The following is a 23,261-nucleotide window of genomic DNA, read 5'->3' as shown; positions in this document are numbered from 1 at the left end:
GGATGCTTTCCCCTAGCCTGTGTGGGGTTTTCCTGGGTACTCCGTTTTCCTTCCACATCCTCAAAACATGCGTGACAGGTTAATTGAAAACTCAAAATTGCACATACACTGTAGGTATGAATGTGAGTGCTAATAGTTGTTTTTTTGCTCTTGTGTCCAGGGATTGGCTCGTGACCAGTCCAGGGTGTACCCCGCCTCTTGCCCAGTTTCAGCTGGGGTATGCTCCAGCATGACCCGAGTGAGGATAGGCGTACAGAAAATAGATACAGTAGATGTTTACTTGGGATATCTTTTGTTGATATTTAAATGTTTGATGGTCTTAAACATAGTGGGGAGATTATGAAAAAGATGAGAAGGGGAGAGCATTGATTGGATTCATAATCTTCAACAATTGGAGTATACATGGTGGGATATATTAGTAGTTGTCATAATGTACCATCCTGTTGGAGAAACAGTTAACAATTAGAAACTCTTTCCATATCTTATGAACTGGAAACACTTCATCAAAGTGAATATCTCAGATCTTCATGCACATCTTCTGTTTGGTGGCTTAGCAATACAGCATGTTAGATCTGCCATGTCTCCTGGTACCAAAATGCATTTGCCCTGCAAAGTCATGTTTACTGAGTTTCTGCATTGATCAAACTTGTTGGTGTGAAATAAAGAAATAAAGATATGTTATTACGGTACTTAAGTAGAGGTTTACTTTTCTGTATTTAAGTTTTTATTTTTTTGACAAGGATTTTTTTACTTTTGCTCCCTGTATTTGAAGATGGATATCTTTTTACTCTTTACTTTGTCAAAAAAGGCTTTTTACATTGATTAACTTCCCTGAATGACGGCACAATATATATATATATATATATATATATATAAATAAAAAAGCATTTAAAGAGACGTAAAGTTGAGGCCTTGGTTGAGTGATTCTAAATCCATATTAAGAGAATTGTTTAATGATTCATGGTATTGTCTAGTGCCAGACTAAGAGCTGCAATCTTCTGGGACTGGCAAAAAAAAAAAACAAACAAACAAATGGGGGTAAGGAATAGTTTTTCAGTTGCAACCATTAACTATTTAATATTTAGCTCAGCGTTAGCCAAGCTGTGGGAACACAAAGTTTTGATTGCGCAAATGCCCGACCCAATACTAGCAAGCTCTAAGTCAGGGGTCGGGAATCTTTTCGACTGAGGCAGACCATAAAGGCCAAATATTTTAAAATGTAATTTCTTCTTACCATTAATGTGACATCTGGTGCTGCACGGTTTTGCTGATGGCTTTGTAGTCCGTTTCATACATTGTCAGATTAAGCTTCAGGCAGGCGTTGAGAATTCCATCCGTTTATCGTGAACGTAATTCAATCTGATTTGCCATCATGCTGCTACGATGAACAGCTCTTGCCGACAAAAGCATGTCTTTTATTCGTTTGATTATCTTGTCTTAATGCAAAGTGAGCAAAAAGTTTATTGGCAACGTTGAATACGAATGCTTTGGCATGCTCCCCATCTGTGAATTTAAACACACAGCAGAACCCTTCCTCTCCACAAAGGCTCTCCATTCATGTTGAAAAATATTTTTTTTCTTTGAGCGACTTTAGTCAAAAGCGTTTCCATAATTAGTTGTTCTGACACGATCGGCGTTAGACGCTTCTGCACCTGTGGACATCGACTGCCACACTAAACTACGGCGTCCCCACTAGGACAAACTGTCGCTGTGTCATTTGCGTTGCCTCCCACACCAAACTACAGCAACTCCACCAGGACAAACTTTCTATGCACGACAGAAATCACATACAGTATCTCGTGATGAGGGCTCCCACGAGCCATATGCAACCACCAAAAGAGGCTCGCAAGCCATAGGTTCCCGACACCTGGTCTAAGTCTAAAATAAAACTTTACTTTCTTTGTGTCGAATTATCAAAAGGGTATTGTCCCTTCCTAAAACTGGAGCAGAGCCATCCAGTTTCCCGTTCAGTTCGCCAACTCCTCACTGTCAGAAGTTGCGTGGTCACGGCTCGCTAAGTTGTGTGGTAACGCTGTGGTAACGGGAGGTTGGCGAAAGTCCGGCTGTTGGAAAGAAGGAAAGGAGGTCAAGTTGTTTACCGTCGTCAAGTGGGACCTTGCAGTTTTAGCACCTCGGTGTGGGAGAGTGTGTACGAGATTCTACGATTGACAGCTTGGTCCGCATTATCTCCTTCATGTTTCCCATCAGCACAGTTCCCACACAAGCGGCTCAGATTGGATAAAGGACCGCTTGCATGACACATTTTTCAGTTTTTCATTGATTTTTGAGGTAGTCACTGTTGAGGTAATGAAACTGTATTCGTTTGTGTGCACAATCAAAAATTACATTAAAAGGAATAGACCGATTTCACCAAATTTGGGGGAAGAGAGGGGTCCACACTTAGTCAAGGAGAAAAGAAGTAAATATCTCTGATCTTGATGCAAATTAGCAATCAACGTACAATTTGGTGCTCATCCAATCAAGGATGATCCCACTTTGGCAGAGGTTTTCACTCAAGACAGGGTTATTCCAGTTTGAATCTTTTTTTTAGTGTGTGGTATTTCTTCATTTGTACTGAAATCTGTATTTCCACAGAATTTGTACAGGGCCATGGTTTTGTCCCTTAAGCCAATTTGTTACTGTGTTTGTACATTCCTTGAGATTTTGTCTTGCCTCTAGTAATACAGTAAAAGCCTCTATGTTTACATTTTGGATTATTTGTTTCCTGACGAATGTGTCTCTCATCGCGATGTAGCTTTTTTCTAATATTTAAGAAGCTCATTTTTGCTCTTGCAACTGAAGCGTGCTTGTCAAGTGTGGAAATCTGAAGCTGTGTCTTGGTCTGCACAACACATGGTGTTAATCATAAGGACAGCTCACTCTCCAGTCCTGGCAGTCACCAAGCGACAGGGGGAACAAATCATGGCGTTCCTGAACCCTAATCCAATTTCATATTTTTAACAACCACTAATGCTGCTTTTTTCTTTTTTGCCGAATACTATACAGATTATTTTTCATTTTTTGTGCCGGATATTACAGCTTCAAGTCTCTGATGTCTTGTTGCCTTTCGGTATTACCGGTCCTCAGCCCTGATTCTCATGTCAAATATTTAGTATTTCCTTCTATTTAAAACAGTTTTGGTATGTTGATAACATGTCTGTGGAATGCTTTAGTCAAAATTCCCCATGGATCAAGAATGACACCAAACAGATTATTTTAATTGTCGACGCAGGAATCAAATGTTTTCACTCCCCCTAAACTGACCATCATGGATGGAGAGTAGAGGGATCAAAGTGGAGCTAAGGAATAGAATGAGGCGAGCCGCTACCACACCACTTCTCCAAAATGTGATTAATTAGAACGAGGGCCCATAAACAGTTACGCTCGAGGAATGGCTGGTCATGCAGGTCTCAATTTTGGTGTGGCTCCACATAGCGGACATGTCACATTCCGAGCACATAGTCGAAGCTAATTCTAATCTTCGATAACAAAATTCATTCATCTCTGCTTGACTTTTGGTTGTGACATATGTCGTCTTTCAGGCAGTGTAGCCCAGTCGTAGCTTGAAAGTTGCCGATCTTTGTCCATTTTAGATGGCAAGTCATAGGTATAGAAATGTTTCGGGGAGGTATTATGTAAATTTCCGGCTCTGTTAAATCACACCTGGCAAAATTTGCAGAATGTCTTGTCCACGGAAATATTTTCAGAAATACGTGGCTGACAAATGATTTACTTGGTTGTACAATGTCACATTTGATGAGAGAGTCGGCACACCAGAGACTCAACTATTTTTACGGGCAAATAAAAAGTACATTTTCATGAATATTACCCTATAAAATAGAAATGATTATAACAAATACTAGCTCTGTGTCCTACAAGTGTTTTTATCAGAAAAATCTGAAAACACTTTCACATTCTGGATGGAGAATTTGATTTACAGCCTTATACGAATGCAGACAGACACATGCATTTGCATTGTAGCACAATGAAGTGTGATGGCGACACAGATTATGTGTGAAGAACAGGATGCTTAGGACTGAACCGCACGCCTTTCTCTTCATGGCTGTTGCAGGGCTGAAGCCAAACTAAGGGAAACAAGAACCTCGATAGAGATACAGTCTGATGCCACGACTCGACATTACAATGCCTGGCAGCATTCGTAAAAGCGCCTGTAAAACTGGTCCTCTGGGATAACTTGTGTCGAACCTTTTGCATAGGGAGCGGGATATGGTATCATTAAGACCTGTAGAAGCTCGGTGTTCAATAGGTTGGCTTTGATCGAGTGTCTCGCAGCAGATGGCAGTGCCAGCAGGCCACGGTGGTGCCAGAAGGTTACGCAATGGAATGATTCTTCTTAGACCTTACTGGAACACGGCATGACACATACATGTGCAGCGACTCATTTCCCACATGATGCCTTGATACTGTAACAGATACCTCCATACTTAGTAATAATTCTGCATTTTACTGAATTTGCTGAAGACAACAGTTTTGCATCCTACCACTTCAGTGACAGTACTGTACTGATAAACTGACAGTTTGAAGAATTTCAGGATTCTTGCAGCGAAGTGGCACCCTGACCCTGCTGTCATGGCCACCCAAACAGATGGAATTGTAGCTTCCCTACGGCCGGTTCTTCATTTCCGGGTCCTCTCTGGGCACGTGTATGTCTGCCTGTGGGATATGGGTCAGATGGTCAGCTATCTTTATCTAAAATGTTGCCAAGAAAAGCGCCATTCATTTGGAAACGAAAAGGGTGTTCTCCTCGCTTTTGTTTTGTGTGTGTGTGTGTGTGTGTGTGTGTGTGGTTTTTCCGTCCAACAATATTTGGGCTGCTATGGGGCTTGCTCTACATTGCGCTTGGAGAATCTTTAGCGTGGCGTCTGCGGTGAAGCTTATGAAAGTAGGTGTGTTTGTGCACAAGAGTATTAAAAAAAGGAACCATTCAGACCTCGCCAATGATGCTGAGAGGACTTCATTCGAAGCGGGCAAGTTTGAAACATAATCAGTTTTTCTTATTTTCCAGTGCCACTCAAGCCTACTCCATGATTATTTCTAAGAATGGGATCATGCCAGCGAGCTTTTCAACAGCATCAGGAGATATTATTGTTGTTTTAACTTGCTAGAGGGCACTATTTAGCATAAATAAATAAATATATAAATGCTTCCTTACCCAGCATACAGTGATCCATTCACATAAGTAAAACCCTCTTTGTATGCTCTGGTGCATTCATTAGTGGATTCCAAAACAAAACTCTTAGGGATGAGCTGGAATGTGTAATATTTTACCCATTACTCTTTTCAAAGCAATTTTCACAAACCTACTACTGTACCATTTTGCATCTGAAGTAACGTTATGCTTGTTTTTTTTTTTTTTTTTTTTCAAACTGATCTGCTCCATCTTGGCCAATATGAGCAAGAATAACAATTATGGAAATTGTTTGTTAATTAATAACACAATTGCAAATAAGTTAAACAAAAACAAGAAATACAATGATTTACAAATCATATTCAACCAATATTTAATTGAATACACTACAAACACAAGATATGTAATGTTCAAACTGATAAACTTTATTCTTTTTACCAAATAATCATTAACTTGGAACTTTATGACTGCAATACCTTCAAAAAAAGCTGGGGCAGGTCATGTTTGTCATTCTCTTACATCAGCTTTTCTTTTAGCAACATCCAATAAAAATTTTGCAACTGAGGACACTAATTGTTCAAGCTTTGTCGCTGGAATTTTTTCCCATTTTGTTTGCTGAACAGCTTCAGCTGTTCAACAGTCGGGGGTCTCCATTGTCATATTTTGAACTTCATATTGCGCCACACATTTTGAATAGGAGACAGGTCTGGACTGCCGGGAGGCCAGGCTGGTACCGTACTCTTTTACTATGATGCCACGCTGTTTTAAGACATGACGAAAGTGGTTTTGCATTGTCTTAGGGTTAGGATGGCAGCATCTGTTTCTCTAAAACCTGTATGTACATTTTAGCATTAATGGCACCTTCACAGATGTGCAAATTACCCATGCCATTGGGACTAACATAGCCCCATACCATCACAGATGCTGGCTTTTCAAATTTTCGTCCATAACAGTTCAGATGGTTCTTTTCCTCTTTGGCCCACAGGACACGACCTCCACAATTTCCCAAAACGATTTGAAATGTGGACTCGGACCACAGAACACTTTTCCAATTTTGCATCACTTCATCCCAAGAGCTCGGGCCCAGAAAAGCCTACTGCATTTTTGGGTGTCGTTGATAAATGTCTTACTTTGCATAGTCCAGTTTTAAGTTCCACTTACGCATGTAGCGCCGATCTGTATTTACTGGCACTAGTTTTCTGAAGTGTTCCTGAGCCATTGTGGTGATATCCTTAACATGTTGATGTTTTCTTTCAATCCAGTGCTGCCTGAAGGATCAAAGGTCACAGGCATTCAATGTTGTTTTTTTGGCCTTGCCACTTACATGCAGGGATTTGTCCAGATTCTCTGAACCTTTTGATGATACGCTGGCTGATGTTTTCTGCCATAACATTACTCGTGGTGCTGTTGGAGAAATCTCAAGTCCCATCAATACTTGAGCACCAGCGTGGTTGTTTGTGTCTGTAATGAGGCATACTCCATTCCAACGTTAATATTACATGCTGGTTTAAGGCCACTGGTTCTGCTCTCTGCACTGTTCAAACACAAAATAATACTGGAATGTGATATTATAATGCCAGCAAGTGTCTTTATAATTGTAATAATTTTACATTAAAAGAGACTTTTTTCCCCAATTTGAAACAGCTCCCAGGTAGTTTGATGAGTCTTTGACATTCTATGGTCAATAATCTAGAATAATAAAGAAATTGGAGAGAGCGGATGGAGGTGTGGGGGGTTCTGTCTTCACGTTGTTTACCTTTCCGGTTCTCTCAAAGGACAATAGGATTTTATTACCATGACTAATAGAGGCAGGACAAGGTGGGACTAGGCGGGGCCTTAGACTACTTGCAAAAGTAAGATAACTCAAAGTTGGGTCATAATGCCATTTACGTACAACTACTGGGATTTCACTTTACAGGTCCTATGATTTAAAGTATGTTATTTTGTAAAAATGTAAAGCAATGAAAAATTACTCATAAGTTTATGAATACTTGATTAGTTGTGACACTAAATACATATTTATCCATCCATCCATCCATTTTCTTACGGGAGTGCTGCAGCCTATGACAGCTGTTAATGGGCGAGAGGCAGGGTACACCCTGAACTGGTCGCCAGCCAATTGCAGGGCACATGGAGACAAACAGCTGCACTCACAATCACACCTAGGGGCAATTTAGGGTGTCCAATTAATGTTGCATGTTTTCGGGATATGTCTGGAAACTGGAGTGCCCGGAGAAAACCCACGCAGGCACGGGGAGAACATGCGAACTCCACACAGGGAGGGCCAGGATTGAACAAGCCGAAAGGAAAAGAAGATTTTACAGTGAGTTCAAATGTAAAATAATAAAAAAAAAAAACGTAAAACAAATGGACGTAAGTAAAGTCTGTTTTTACTGTTTTAAATAAATTTTTGGAGGTATACCTTTAACTTGTATTTGTGTCTTATTTTTCTAAAATTACTTTATTCTTACGTGAGTAAATACGTGGCTATTCTACCCACTAAACTAAGAATGTAAGGAATGAATGGTCACAAACGCATGCACACACATGCACATGCACATGCACGCACACGCACGCAGACGCACACACACGCACACCCACACAGCTTGCCTCTTTGTTGTATGAGAGTGTTGGCTGCCATTCCTCCATTATGGCTCCTCATTCCCTTTGGCCAAGTGAGCTGTAGTCAAAAATAAAAATATGGATGAGAATGAGAAAATCAACCATCAAAGCCTGTCAGTCTACACCTGAAAATTTGTGTGTGCGCGCGTGTGAATGAATAGTACCCCCACAAGTAATTGGATTTGATCAGATCGGCTCATTTGATCGGCTGCAAGTGTGACATGAGTGTTGATGAGGGTATGTGTAAATAATTTAGTTCTTGCATTTGTATTGATCAGCTTGCTTCGCGCTGCACAGCCATCACCATCTTTTCATACCTTTTGCCCCCACTCTCGTTTTGTTGCCTGAATCCATAATCTTGTGCTCCCAACTGCCCTTATGCCTCCACATCAAACGGAGCTGGTTGTCTCTAAAGAGGGAAAGTGCAGAAGGGAGTTTTTTTTTTTTTGGGGGGGGGTGGTGGTGGCATGATTTCTGAAACGGGAAATGAAGAGAAACTGCAGGCGGATCCTTTGTATGTGTGTGAATAGCACTCAGTGCACGTGTCTATGGAGAATAATGGAGTATGTGTAACCTTGAAGATGCAGGTCAATGGAAATATGGAGCTAAACGAATTGTGTGTACGGAGGCTGGTGAAACCAGGGCTGACATAGTGCATTAAATCTATTCCACCACTCCATTGAATACAACATAACATGGCCTTGGATCAATGAATGCAATGTAAACACTCCCCATGTGTCTCAGTGCACATTGGATTGCATCTGTTGAATAGATAATGTATTTCGGGAAGCAAAAATAGCACCAAAACACACCCCAAAACAAAACATGCATTCACAGTGTAAACAGTGAAATTGCTCATATGAATTAGAAAACAGTTTTCCCTCATTTATAGTGGTGTTTGAGGTATAATATACTGTACATAATGCTGCTGTTGGCAAGCAAAATACATGGCATACCTGTCTTTGTGGTCTTCATTTTAAGTTAGTAGGGAGAGCTTTGAGATATTACAAGTGTAAGAAAGATTCAAGATTGGTGTCAAAAAAGAAACAATGAGGTAAATTATAACCTTAAAAGAGGTCATAGTGCATAAACTATGCACAAAAACAGGACACGCTCATCCAGACACACTAACACAAACATTAGGCAGGCGCCTTGCGTGTGTCATAAGACTTAATGGAGTCACCCAAACACCCAGACAGGCAGGCAGGGTCTGAGACTGGGCCACACAGTCTGCTCAGCCAAAGATCCCACATGAAAACACAGCGAGCCCCACAAGAAGAAGTGCAGAAACCAAACTTACATGCTGCCATTTAATAACAAAAACAATATCAGCACCGCGGTGTCACTGGATTCCCCGAAATGCAGAGGGGAATTCCAGGGTCGATCACACCCGACTGCAGGTTATTTTTTCACTACATCTTGCGTAAAGTGTATTTTGGGGTAGTAGGTTCTTCTTGAGGCCAGACTTCTCCCCAGTGTTCGGCTCTGTCTGGCTGGAAGCCGTCCAGAGGCGAATCTACCGGCTCTGTGGTCCCATCACTCATTGTCTTTGTTTGCAGGGTGGATCAATAGATAACTTGTAGTAAACTGTAGATTTCAACTGCAGAATTATAGCCCTCTGGCAGATTTCTGACCTGATGCTGTTTGAGGTGACCTGAAATAAATACAGACCTAACTCCACTGTCAGGGTCACAGCTAATTAGCTTATCATGGTTGTTGGTGTCAGGCTGTGATCAAAGCCCAGGGATTTTTTTTTTAAATTATTCATTTATGTGGCCTTGTTTCAAGAAACCCACGTTTTTAATTTAAGGTGTTTTTGTGTGTCTCCCATATGCCGTGTTTCCCATACACAGTTTTATTGGGTGTGCAAAGTGAACATAGCTGTGTTGGTTTCTTAGATGCGGACACAGCAAAAGCAAACAATCGAATTATCAAAAAGGATCCCTATGAGAACATCGATTTTTTTTTAAATTGATATTCTGACTTCTTGCAGCCCCAATTAAGAAGCCACAGTGAAGTGACAATTCTTTGTTGACTGATAATTGCACTGTATTATGTCAAGCTAGTCCATGTAATTCCAAACCATTCCATATTATTCCCAAATGAAAGGGTTTAAAAATTTTGACCCCTTAAGAACTGAAGGAAACGAATTGAATCTACGATCAAAATGGAATTTTACTGTACTGCCATTAGGGGAATTGTAAATTCAAGTTTGTAATCTGTCATATTTAATTTTCCACACCTAAGCAGGGTGGTTATTTTATTCACTTGAAATGTCATCTTTTTAAGGTCTTCTCATTAGCAGCAGGATCCATAAGTTGTGATCAGTAACCACCTGAACACTAGCCATCCTCACATGTGCATGTCACATGTCTAATTATCTCTAATCTGTACCTGTAATCAGTTCACAAAGTCTGAGGCTCGGTGTATTATCCGTTCGATATCAATTAACAATTGGAACGTCAAATGAAAATAAACAATACAATCTTCTCTCCCCAGTGACCATCTCTACCAGTGTGTCCTTCGATGGTCTGTTGGTGACTGGCCTTTACACCTCCACACCCGTCCAGTCCGCTCCCATCCCCGCGCCGGCTGCTTTTGGCTTTGGTAAGTCTGAGATGTTACCCTCAGTGTGACGTCCTCAATAGTGATGTGAGGGCCAGCAAAAGCTCTTCAATGCACGACCAACTGAGCAGACCCTTCCTGAGAACTGGAACGATGATGTTTCAAAGGGCACACGACCCAGCGAAGTAATCCACATCCGTTCCCAGAGTGAATAGAAGACCACTTCCCTGCTCCCGTTTTGACAGGCTCTGATAGATGAAGAGTAGGAATGCAGGATGATTTTTATGTCTTCTGGGAGAAGAAAGGCTCAACATTGAACAAGAAGACTGCACTTTTAAGAAAAGAAGCCTGATGTGCTCGTGGTCTGTCTCACAGTTTTGATGTTCAAGGTTGGAATTTCTTGCCTTCCTGCGGGAAGTTCATGTGTTCTCTGCATTTGTGTTGGTCTTCCTCTCACATCCCTAAAATATGCATTAATTGGAGACTCTAAATTGCCGTTAGGTGTGATTGCGAGTTTGAATGTTTATTTGGACATCTGCACATTGCAGACTGTACCTTTGGAGTGACAAACTGGGGTGGAGGACCCCATTTTTAAGAAGGGTGAGGGGAGGGTTTGTTCTAGCCTGAGGGGCATCACACTCAGCCTCCCTGGTAAGGTCTATTCAGGGAAGCTGGAGAGGAGGGTCTGTTGGGAAGTCAAATCTCACATTCAGGGGATGCAGTGTGGTTTTCATCCTGAACATGGAACAGTGGAGCAGCTTCACACCCTCGACAGGGTTCCTAGAGGGTTTATGTGAGTTCGCCCAACCTACCTGTGTTTTGTGGACTTAGAGAAGGCGTTCTACTGTGTCCCACAGGGAGTCCTGTGTGGGATCTTTTGAGAATATGGGGGGTGGGGGGTGGGGTCATGCATAGCGGTAAAGCATAAACAATTTCATAGCAACTATATTACTTTTACAATTCACATATTTTTCCCTTCACACTGTAAGGGTAAACCTGCATAAACGATCGGAACTACTACGTAACTACTCATCAAACCCGTTGCACGCTTGTCTTTTTTGTTTTGCTATCTGCTATTAATGTTAATAAAAATGGCTGCCACATCCTGACACTTTTGGCCACACAATCCTCTGGTGTACTGCCACAACATAATGTGGCTCCCTCCAGTAGGATTAAAAGTAAGTACAGCTTGAGTGACTCTGTCACACCATTTGTGAAAGAACCAATCAAAGGAACTCTTAATATGCTAAGATGCATGTCTTTATTTTCATGGATAAGGTGTATTTAGCAATAGGAGAAAAATCTTATATAAACCATTCATTCATTTTCTGTGCTGCTTATCCTCACAAGGGTCGCAGAAGTGCTGGAGCCTATCCCAGCTGTCAACAGGCAGGAGGCAGGGTACACCCTGAACTGGTTGCCAGCCAATCGCAGCGCACATGGAGACAGACAACAGTCACACTCACAAGAGACAATTTAGAGTCTCCAATTAATTTTGCATGTTTTTGGGACGTGCGAGGAAACCGGAGTGCCCGAAGAAAACACACGCAGGCACGGGAAGAACATGCAAACTCCACACAAGCAGGGCCGGGTATGAACCCAGGTACTCAGAATTGTGAGACCAACACTTTACAACTGTGCTACCGTGCCACCAAAAAAGCATATCGATAAATCCAAGTAGCATCGTCAGAAACCAAACTCCAAATCATGAAATTTCATTTGGGATAGTTAAGAAATGTTTTCATTAAAAGTGTGAAAAGTATCATAGTGGAACATTTCAGTAAATTGCATTGATTTTCATAAAGAAAATTCAGCGGGTTTTTATTTTGAATGTATTGTTACTGAAAATGACTGTATTTACACAGCCAATTGAAGCCCACCTTGACCCAATTTCTGAACAAACAAAGCAGATGTTTAAAGTCTGTCAAATGTGAACAGATGGAGCCCTTGTGGGCAGGGGGGATTTCTTGTGGCAGTGACCAACCAACAATGAGGAAGCCCTTGGAGAAGAGACCGACTGGCCCAGAATCGATGCCTGGTGGTCTCACTTAATCCAGAGGCTAACTTTTACATGCCCGTTTCACACCGGCCATTTTTTTCTCAGATGTGTGAAACAGGTAGCTCACACAGTGATTTAAAAAAAAAAAAAATCACTGTGCACAGTAATGGGCATTGGGCATCAGCGTATAAAACTGTTTTCTAAAAGTCTGTTATAAATTTATAATCTATCATTTCATGGAGGGGGGATATAACAGTGTTCAATTTGGCAGAGTGTCACTTCTGTAACAAAATACAGCTTTCCCATAAACAAAGCTTCATTACTTTACTCAAAGAAATGCCGTTGACATAACTGTGTGTAAGAGAGCCAGTGATTAAAACACGCAAGATGTGGAATGGTTCTATCACGATTTGCATTGTTGTTGTGACAAGTATTAAAGGATCCAAGGGGCCCGAGGGGCACACAAATCAAAGAGGGAATTTTACAATCCGAGTCTTGAGTGCCTAGTGTCGCCGAAAGGTGTGGCTCTGATCCCTCTCAATGGAGGCATGCGAGGGATATGCACACAGAATTCAATAGCGAACTGCACATGCACACTCTGGATGTGTCCAGCTGCTCAAGAGGTAACTGGCGGGGGTGCATGTGGCTGACAGATGTATCGGTGCAGGAAGCTACATGAAGCATCTTTGCACTGGCATCATTTATTGTACTATATCCATCTGTTTTTAAGGCCTTAAATTACATGGTAAAAATAAATAAATTATATCCATTTACCAGAGCACTAGATATTGTCACGACCAGAGCACAGGGTTGGACCCAAATGCATGACTCGGGAGACGTAGAGGCAGCCCGAGAAATGTGTTTATTCAGTCCAGTGACGGGCATCAGGTAGGCAGTCAACGGGAGTAGCAGTAACAAGAACGTCAGGTGTAGGAGGCAGGTCAGTGGGCAGGTTAGGAGATCAGGAACGGGATTACAAGAGTGCGGGAGCGAGACATGAAGCAACGATCTGGCAAAGGCCAGACCGTACGTGTGGTTCTATACAACTGGGACGTAATTACTAGAGACGAGGCGCAGGTGTGCGCCTCTGCCGATTGCGCACCACCCAGGGCACCGATATGGCCATGACAGATATATCCCTAAAAAATATCCAGTGACATCCCATACAAGAGGTGCATTTAAATGTACAAAGTGCATATATGGTGTTTATCTACGTAAAATAAAAAATACTAAATAAAATATTGGCCATTCTCCATTCTCCGGGTTCACTTCCACCCTATCAAACAGAACATGTGTCTCTCAGGAACTCCAAATCACACAAGGGTCAATACTTGGCCCTCTACTCTTCTCTGTATATGCTTCCTCTAGGATCCTTCCTCCATCACTATGGTATTCAATTTGACTATTATGCAGACAACACTCAAATCCCTCACTCCTGATGACCACTGACAAATGATTCATCAAATCATTCACCTTGAATACTGTTTGCATGCTATCACTAGAAATATGTCCTCAAACGCAATCCCAACAAAACTGAGATGCTGGTTACTGGGCCAAAAAACAAACTCCCTTGTTATGCAGAGCTCAACCTAACCCTCAACAACTCCAACATTACTACAAAGTGCAATAGTTAAAAACTTGGTCATCTCTTCATCACTTCATCACTTCACTCTTGACTTCTCACATTAAAGACATTTCCAAAACAGCCTTCTTCCACCTATGTATCATCGCCAAAATAGCTCAATGATAACAACCCCAGATACAGAAACCCTTATCCATATGTTTCTTTTAGACACAACAGATAAACTACAATTTGTGAAAAAAGGTGGTGTCTGAATACTCATTTGCACCCAAAATTTCACATTGCCCCTGTCCCTAATTTCTTTCATTGGCTATCTGTTAAGGCCAGATCAGACTTCATTATCTTCGGCCGAAAGGCAGGGCGGTTGCCAACTTATTGTAGGGCACATATAAACAAACAACCATTCACACTCAAAACCATATCTACGAGCAATTTAGACTCTTTGTCATGAGCAAGGCTGGACCACGGCCAAGAGGGGCTCTAACACCTGTCGCCGGTCAGAGCTGTGTCACATGAGGCACTGTGAGTAGACAATGTATTTAAGTTGGACTTTTGTCACTGACTCGCTGAGTATGCTTTCCCACATCCAGAGTTACTCCGCCACTGCGCCATCATAGTCCAGTCACGCTTTTGGTTATGCTCTTTAGTTGATTCATAGTTATCGGACATTGTTTCTTGAGTTTTGGATCCTGCCTTCTTGGACTGTGTTGTCATGCACAAATTTCGTTTATAATATTACCCACTGATCATCATGTCCTCGTGTTGGAGTCCTGCATTTAGGCCCGCCCGTGCGCCATTGGTACGTGACGGTCTTCAGTTAACCTAGGCTATAGTCTACCCAATATTGTCCAGACAGTGTAGGCTGCATGGTAAACAAGGCAAGCAGGATGGATGTTTAAACAGACAAGAAAGTGTGTGTGCAAGTTTGTATTTAGTGGTCGGTGTCAGATGGCCCTGCAAGAGATCATTCCTCAGTTTGCTGTGTCACTCATACTCAAACTCCTAAAACCAGCACAGCAGTTTGCACTTCTCTTTTTCTGTGTGTGTTTTATTGGTGGGTGGTGGGGGTCTATCACATCGAATAGTAGAAAGAAACATTCAGATGCCAGAGCATTGTGACAGGGAAGGGAACATTTATTGTCTTTTGACTCTGGGTGGGGGGCTTCATCGTGTATCTATGCAGCATCATTACTGCATCATCAGAACTCAACACCCACTCATTGTCAAATTAGCTCAATGGAGCAATTGGGCTGTTAGTCAGGGTAATGTGAACAATGTCACATTTGCTGCTTAGAGCCAAGAGATTCACCACAAGCTGCTGGGTGGCTCACCACAGAACTGGTCTTATTACTCAGCCATGACGAGTGTGGAATCAGTCAAGCTGGCGATTAAAACGTTGTTTGTGGAGAAGCCAGACATGCTTAAGAAAGAAGGAGTGTAGAATGACTTTTTTTTTAAATATACCACCACATAAAGTTGACAGAGGAACTGTATCACTGTGCCATGGTTACAGTGTGGTATTTTGGGCATCTTGCACTCACATGCACTTGTTATGTGGGTTAGTGTGGAAAGAAGTTCATTTTGGTCTGTTGTATTGTGTAGCGGAGACAACTTCAGTGTGGCCTGAATTCCGACTGCCTCATGTTTTTACTCCTTTGACGTATTTATTCCATTTAGAACTTTTTGTTTCCATTCCATTTTTTTGGCTTTCCTGAAAGGAAATAATGCAGTCTTCATACTGTTATCCTCTGGGGATTTTTATTAAGGACAACAGCAAATTGTTATGTCATGGGTTTCTGTACTTTATCTAGATTTTACACAACAACAGTTAGATGTAGTGTCACACTGCAACGAAGAGGTCATTAGTCTCAAGAGGCATGAACCTTGATGGTAAAAAAAATGTGTCATGGTTCAATTGCTGCTCTAATGGCTAAATGTTTTCTCTCACATTAAAAAAAAAGACTGCATATGCCTTCCAAATGTCTTGCTCAACATTAAAATTATGGGGTTGAACAAAAGTCTTTCGTGGAGAATGGCCTGAAATTGATGAGAAGAGAAGACAAGCAAAGTGCTGAGATTAAAGGAAAGGCAATGAGTCCAAAGCAAGACGGGGGTTTTGGACAACGTGTGCATGAAAAGTGGCAAATGGCGAGTAATAATAGGAAGCGTGTGTGAGGAGGGCAAGGAAGGAAGGGGACCGAGGCATAATTGGATGGCGTTCCATCACAGCCGGTTTCAGGGTGGCTGATTGGTGTTGCCGCGCCGATGCTAAGCTTCTGAGAACACGGTCATTGATGGATAGCTCAGTCACAGGGTGATGTTTATTTCCTCGTTAATTTGCATATATGTATGTGTTTGTGGCTCTGCTCTCCTTAGCTAGGGATGGCCAGTCCTCATCTCGGTATGATGGAACTGGCTGATTGACAAAAGGACAGCTTAGTGACAGGGACATCTAGACCCCTGTCTGTCCTCATGACGTATGGCCTGCTGCTAACACAGAGCATTATTCCAGATGAATTTTTGGCTGCACCTAGACCTCTGGAGGAGGTGGCAGTTAGTCTGTATGTGAGATCAACCTCCAATCATTCTACATGAAAACACGCAAAGAAACGTATACCTAGTATTAGTGGCATTGATTACTGATTATAGTGATATTTACATTTCAGATCATTAACAAACAAGCGTATTAAAACATACTTATGTAAATATTCCTCAGCAGTTATTTTGTCAGGAAATGGTTATTGGACTCACTCACGTATTTTCGAATGGGAGGCAAAGTTTGTTTGCTTCGAGGTTTTTGCCACTCTGAGTTGAATTTTACAGAAAACAGATGTTTAAAACTGAATTAAACATTGCATGCTTAACCACCAAAATATCGCTGAATGAAGGTGTCTTGGTGTTTTGGTTTGTGTTGTGTTTGGTTTTGTTAAATGTTCTCCTGTGTTTCATGTTTTTTATGTCTGATGTGCTCAGTTGTTTGGATCCACCAGTTCTCGTCAAACGTCTACCTTGTGCCAATCAGCTCCAGGTGTCCAGGTGTTCTTCGTAGTCTGGTCAATCTGTTTGTATTTACCTCTTTGGTTTCTTTCACTTCTTGTTTGTTCATTGTCATCTTTGGGTGTCATTGTCACGTTCTGTGCCACGCTTTAGTCACCAGTCATTTTTGGTTTCCAGTTTTAGGTTTATTTAAGTGTTTCTTTAGTTATCAGTTATAGGACTTGGTTTAGTTTGCCTTTTACGGAAATTAAATATCATTTTTGCGACTCCTTGACCCCTACCTTCACCCCCTGCTTCCATTCATTTGGTTCCTCCTTTTGCTTTGCCTCGCTGGCCTTCAAAAACCCAACAGAAAGTGACAGAAAGTCCACCAAGTGCCAACATTTAATGTGAAAGAGTAAACTGTTTAATGGAAATGATCAAAGGTGTTATTGGAATTATAAACCTTTGAACAATTGCTAATTTAGCACACATAGAGCGGCACACAGGGAATGTGTGGTAGTTTAGTATAGTAGAGGACTTGTTTTTGCTTTTATTTATGGTGCATGTACTCAGTGTTGCCTAGCATATTGCAGTAAAACTTGATATTAGACTTAAAGGGCTATTGTCATGAAATGGATGATTTTTAGTATGTTATGAATGAAAAAACGTCAGCCAATGTGGGCCCATGTATTTTTTTCACCACAAAACATGATTTTGACATATACAGCTTTTTGTAACTCCCACCATGAAAATCCTCTCGAGGGATTTGTTTTCGAGAGGAAGCAGGATGTGACATAAAGGACAGCGGCGCCCCCAAGTGGACTCGTTTGTTTCCATTAGTTTTACCTCCGACATTGCTTGACCACTTGGGAGAATGGATTTACCCTTCATAAGTTTGCAAGAGACCCCGTTTGTTGTGAAAAATGGATTGCACGGGTGCAGACGACGAGAGCTTCGTAGGTTCCACATAACAGGTAGGTGTGTATACAGCTACTAAAAAAAAAATAATAGTTTGGGGTGGACCACGTAATCGGTCTCTCATAATGTAACAAAAAATCCGCGTACAAAATATGTCGATGTGCTCGTCGGACGGCATCGGGCTGCTGCACGGACACCGGCGAATCTGAAGAACCCAGCCAAGAATGCCTCACTCAGCCGCATGCGCGCAGTAATGCGCCCCGGCTCAACGGTGTTCATCGAGTACTGCGGCGGCTATGAACATCCCCCTAAAAGCAGCACGGCTCGGCTCCATTATATGCCACCACGGGGCTGAAAATCGGCCACACCGGCTGAGGCGCCGCTTTCGGCGTTCACGTCTTCTGCGAAGACTGCGTGTCGGGCTTTGCAGACAGGGACAGCTCTGAAGAAGCCAGCCTAGAATGCCTCACTCAGCCGCGTGCGCTCAGTAAAGCACCCCGACTTGATGGTATTCTTCTCATACTGCGGCTTAGGGATGGCAAAAAAACGCTTACTTTCATAACAAAAAAACGATTAACCGGTGGTGTTTCCATAATTCGTTGGTTAGTTGGGGTGCGGGGTTCCGCACGGACCGTTTTTGTTGTTGTTCACAGAGTTATGTGAGTAGTGTTTTGATGTCTGCCAATAAAACAAGTTTTGTTCCTGTGTCCGACACTCCGCCTCCGACTCCTTTTTCTCTTCTTGTAAAGTACTCCCATACTTTGGAGCATTTCCTCGATGCCTTGTTTGATGTTTCTTTGATTTAACTGAATGTTCTTTTGAGTCCAACTTTACTCAAACAGCGAAACTTGAAGAAAGTGGAAATGATATTGAAAAAATAGCGCAATGTGGAGTACCGGAACCGGAAGAAATGATTGGAAATTTTAACCGATTTCGAAAGTCCGATTACGGTTTCGGTTTAAAAATAACGAAAAAAGGTTATAACCGGTTATTTGCAACCGGTTGCGATCCCTACTGCGGCGGCTATGAACAACCGCCTAAAGCAGCACCCCTCGACTCCGTCATACGCCACACCGGCCGGCTGCGATGAGCCGCGGTGGCTCATCTCCGCCGCGGAAGTGGATCGGACGGGGATGCGGTTTGGCTGTGATCGCATATCATCTGAATATGGCTCGAAACAATAGTGTAATATCGCCCTGAGGGCTCCAAACAATAGTGTAATATTGCCCCGGTAACTTCACTCGGTTGTGTGGTGTTCTCCTTTTCAAAAAGAGCTTCCGTGTCAGATGTGGCGCGTTTGTCTCCCATAGTTAGGGTGCACCGCGTGTTTTCATTGGTGAATGTCCAGGTGACGTCACGGACGGAGGATGAAGCGAATATGGCGACTACTTGGATACCGTAGAATGACACTTCTGCAACTTTGCGCATGGGTGACGCGCTCTCCGCTCACATTTATTTTTTCGTATAGACATTGAAATGAATAATGCTATTTGTATTTTTCATTACAATATCTATTTTAGAATGTTTAAAGGGATGACACTTGGCCTTTAAAGCACAGAACTCTAAATTTGGACCTGTCCGGTATCCTGTAAAATCCCCCAGAAAACAATGTCTTAAAAATCTGTGCTATAGGAAATGTGTGAAAGATGAACTGTAATATACTGGGGATTGACTGTATATACAATCACGATTTAAATTCTACCGTCACCATCTTGCGGCAGAAGTTCAGCTGTCTTCGCTCTCCCACCACCGAGTCCGAGTGAATGTCAGTTGATGACCGATGACAGCTCATCATGTTGCTGTTTATGCAAACACACTCACAGTGGTGAACAAGGCCTTGTTTTTGCAGCCTTAAGCTATTCTCACACGTGTCTCCAAGAGGCCCCAGAGAGTGCAAGTGTGTTTCCTCATCCCCAACATACCACCCCTACTAATACACCTTTCATCATCTCGCTCCCTGAGGAACACGATAGTGAAAGGGTGGTGCAGGGCGAGGAGAAGGGGCGAGCAAAGGCCTTTCCATGGGGGAGAGAAACTGTCAGTCCCTGGGAGACTTCAAACACGTTGCATTCCTGTGATCAGGCTGCTTCCCGGTTCTCTGCTGACAGCTCCCTGACTGCGCCACTTACACTTCTTCATACACACACACCATGTAGTAGATACACACACCCAGAGGCTCTCACCACCACGGGCACACCCGCACTCTGATTTATCTATTCATTCCACAACACGTCCTCGCATTCAGGATGCACACATCTGCGCTGACATCCTTCACTGCAATAACCTTGAATGCCGACACACGTTCGGAACTCTTTAGAGTCCCAAACTGTTGATGCGTCACTCAGAGTGGAAGAGAAGACTTGCAAGTTGTTGCTGGCAGAAGCAGCAGCAGAGGTGGTGAGGATGTTAATAATGATGACGATGACTTATCTTTGCCATTACTCCTGCCCCGCTCAGGGTTGTGACGTTCCGAGGCGCGCGTTTCCTCATGATGGATTAATTAGTGTAGAAAATGAAATGAGTTGTCAGGAGCAGAGGTTATTTGTGCTCTCCGAGGCACAAACCTGGGAGCGTAGATTGACTGGGACAGTTTGTTGGAATTCATACTGCATTTCTGCCCCAGCCCCATTGAGTCTCCTCTCTGTCTCCTCCGCAATGACAAGAGACTGATAACAGGTGGCTAAACATTTGGTTTCTTTCCTTAACCCCAAGGACGCTCCGGTGATGATGCACCAAAAGTCGAGCCCGCCCATATGCGAAGTTCCCCTTCCTGCAAGTTAAAAGCAAGCCCACCTTCAAAGAATTCAAGGGAGAACAGATTCCATTATTTATTCAAGCTATATCAAGAACAAAGTCCAAGACCAGTGCATTAGTGAAGGCCATACCACCCATCAGAATAAGTCTTTCCTCCCAGGTGAGACAGACCTGCGGCTTTACCTTCCCTGGTACAGTAGTCGCTCATTGCGTGTTTGTCTTTGGTCCTGCCTGCTTGACCACAAACAAGTATAAGCCTTTAAATATGGATGCATGTTTTCAACGTAGCTGGGTTTACTGCATGCATACAAGTCAGCTGATGGACTGACCGTGTTAGATTTCGCAGAAGTGTGTTTGTGTATTCCAGTGTCCATTTTCTAACCTTTACTATTCTATTTCATTTTTTTCTTTTCCTGGAGGAAAGCAGCTGGCGTAGGCTGTGCGGTCTCCCTTGATCTTGAGTTATTTTCTGCCATGCTCAGTGATTGGTTCTATGCCAGAAACCAGGAGATGTAGAAATATTGATGGCATTTGACTCAGAGACTCAGTTTGGCGTATTTCTGTGCACACTAGTGGGTTTGCGTCAGTTTCAGCACAAAAGGCAAGTTGACTTTGAAGTGTGTCTTCTGTGGCGTCACGTTCCATACCTCCACATCCACCTTGCAAAGTGAGTGGGCAGCTGTGAACTTGGTGTGCAAATGCAAGAAAAGTGATTTTCCAAAGCCTTCTCTGCCTCTGTGCTCTATTCATATTTAAAGTTCTCCTTCAGGGAGTGTTAAAACACTTGAAGTACTTTCGGCCGTTGCGAGACGAGGAGTGCATGTAGTATTTCGACAAATTTCTTCCTCCACTCTTTTTCATCTTCAAAGAACCGTCTTGTCCTCGTACACAAGTTATGAGTGAGCAACTCAGCCATATTCAATCTGACCCACATTTCGGAAGTGAAAATAGTCATTCACCTTTTTGTTTTTCGCCTTCCTTAAGAGCCAGGCTGTTGTCATGATGAGTCTGCCGCCTCTCAGCTCCGAACCTGGTCCATATTCACAATTAATCAAACATAAAACCAAGTAACATGTCAAATGCATGCTGCGAAGCAAGGGCAACATACTTTGCTTCCCTGGGCTTTCCACCTGTCGCTGTAGGTCTTGTTTTTTCCCAACATGTGTGTCAGGACACAGCCCGCGAGAGCGCAGCCTCACCAGTTTGTTTATTTGCTGTCTCGCAGTGCATGGGCGTGGGAGCTAGAAATTAGCACAAGTCAAATCAGATTAATTAATCCCCGACTCAAACTATCAGTCAAGGAGTCGCGTTGAATTAAAAATCAAATTAGCCTTGGCGCCTGCCGGTAAAGCTCCTGTAATGTGTGCCTGCCAAGCCACAGTGACACACATCTGCAAAAGGCTCATGGCTGTCACTGATGGATGGACGTGTGGAGGGACGGAGAGATTGACGGGTGCAGGAAAAACGGCTGCTCGAGGACTACAAGGACAAGGGGAATGGCAACTCGATGACTTTGCCACTCTTTGTGGAAAGCTTCTCCTCGGGCTCACAGTTGGCAGACCACCCATGGTAGCTCCGCCACAGGCTCCAGCCCGTCCGCAAACACCGAGGCATGTCGCTCCATCGTGGCCTTTCGGTAACCCTCCACTTCGACGGATTATTCAAATGCAGTCATATAAAGAGAAACATACACACTTTGATATCTTAATTACTCATTATAGAGAAGGAGAAGTGGTGCGCTTGTGTTTCTACTTGCTCGGATACATACAAATACAGTAAATGCAGTACCTTATTCCATATTTGCATGTTTGTTTGGTAAATGACTGGTGAGATGGATGGTAATGGCTGCATGCTAAGGTTAAAGCTTCATCCATCAAACACAGCACAGCTCCAAAACAACACTTTATTTCATTCAGAATAACATTAGTTTCAATGATGACACATTCGTTCGCGGGGAATATTATTAAGCCTCACTGTGCGCCATTCATCATTTGTGCTCAAAAGACTTTTAGGTCCTGAAATAATGTTCCACAGAGATGTAGTAAGTGCAAGCACCTGTGTGGACTATACTTTTTAGTTTGATATTGTTTAGTATTGGAAGGTATGTTGAATTAAAATTAAAAAAGACACAAATATTCTTTAGGCATTTCTAGCCCAATGTATTGTCAGACAGTACTTGGTTTTACTGAATGGTATTGCATTCATTTTGGAAAAAAACAAAACAAAACAAAACAAAACAGTTTTATGGAATAATGTTTATGAGAGCTTTCTTTTTTAATCTATTTTAGGAGTAATTATTTTTCTTAGTTTTTCTAATTATTTTCCCTGTTTTATGACCATCCCCACCCCATTAATCTTCATAATCCCTGCCCCTACTATTTTTCTCACTATTTTAGTTTCTGTTTTTCTGACATTTTTTTTCTCACCTGTTTTTCAGATTTTTTTTTTCTGAGATATCAGGAAAGATCAAACTCACACAAGAGATCTATCTGCATGTGACTCTTTCACTAATGGTGGATTACTGCTCGCACTTTTTCAACCTGCTCATACACATTTACCTTACAGGTTCAATTAAGGAAAGCCACTCTAAAACCAAACTATATAAAATATCATACAATGTGTGTTACTAATTATTTGACAGAAAAATAGACTGAAAAACTGAGGAAAATAATTAGCAAGAAAAAACGAAAAAA

General features: G+C 42.3%; 1 protein-coding gene across 2 annotated transcripts in view; it reads left to right on the top strand.

Moving 5' to 3' along the window:
• The window catches only part of reln (reelin), a 110,522-nt gene that overhangs the window by 10,825 nt on the left and 76,436 nt on the right, over positions 1-23,261 (top strand). For both annotated transcript variants that reach the window (XM_061823378.1, XM_061823379.1), the window contains exon 2: positions 10,271-10,378. In XM_061823378.1, the coding sequence (XP_061679362.1) occupies positions 10,271-10,378 (108 nt within the window). The remainder of the gene's footprint in view (positions 1-10,270; positions 10,379-23,261) is intronic.

Source organism: Syngnathoides biaculeatus, chromosome 6 (assembly GCF_019802595.1).
Source record: "Syngnathoides biaculeatus isolate LvHL_M chromosome 6, ASM1980259v1, whole genome shotgun sequence".
Classification (NCBI taxonomy): domain Eukaryota; kingdom Metazoa; phylum Chordata; class Actinopteri; order Syngnathiformes; family Syngnathidae; genus Syngnathoides; species Syngnathoides biaculeatus.
This window is presented reverse-complemented; position numbering and strand designations above follow the sequence as displayed.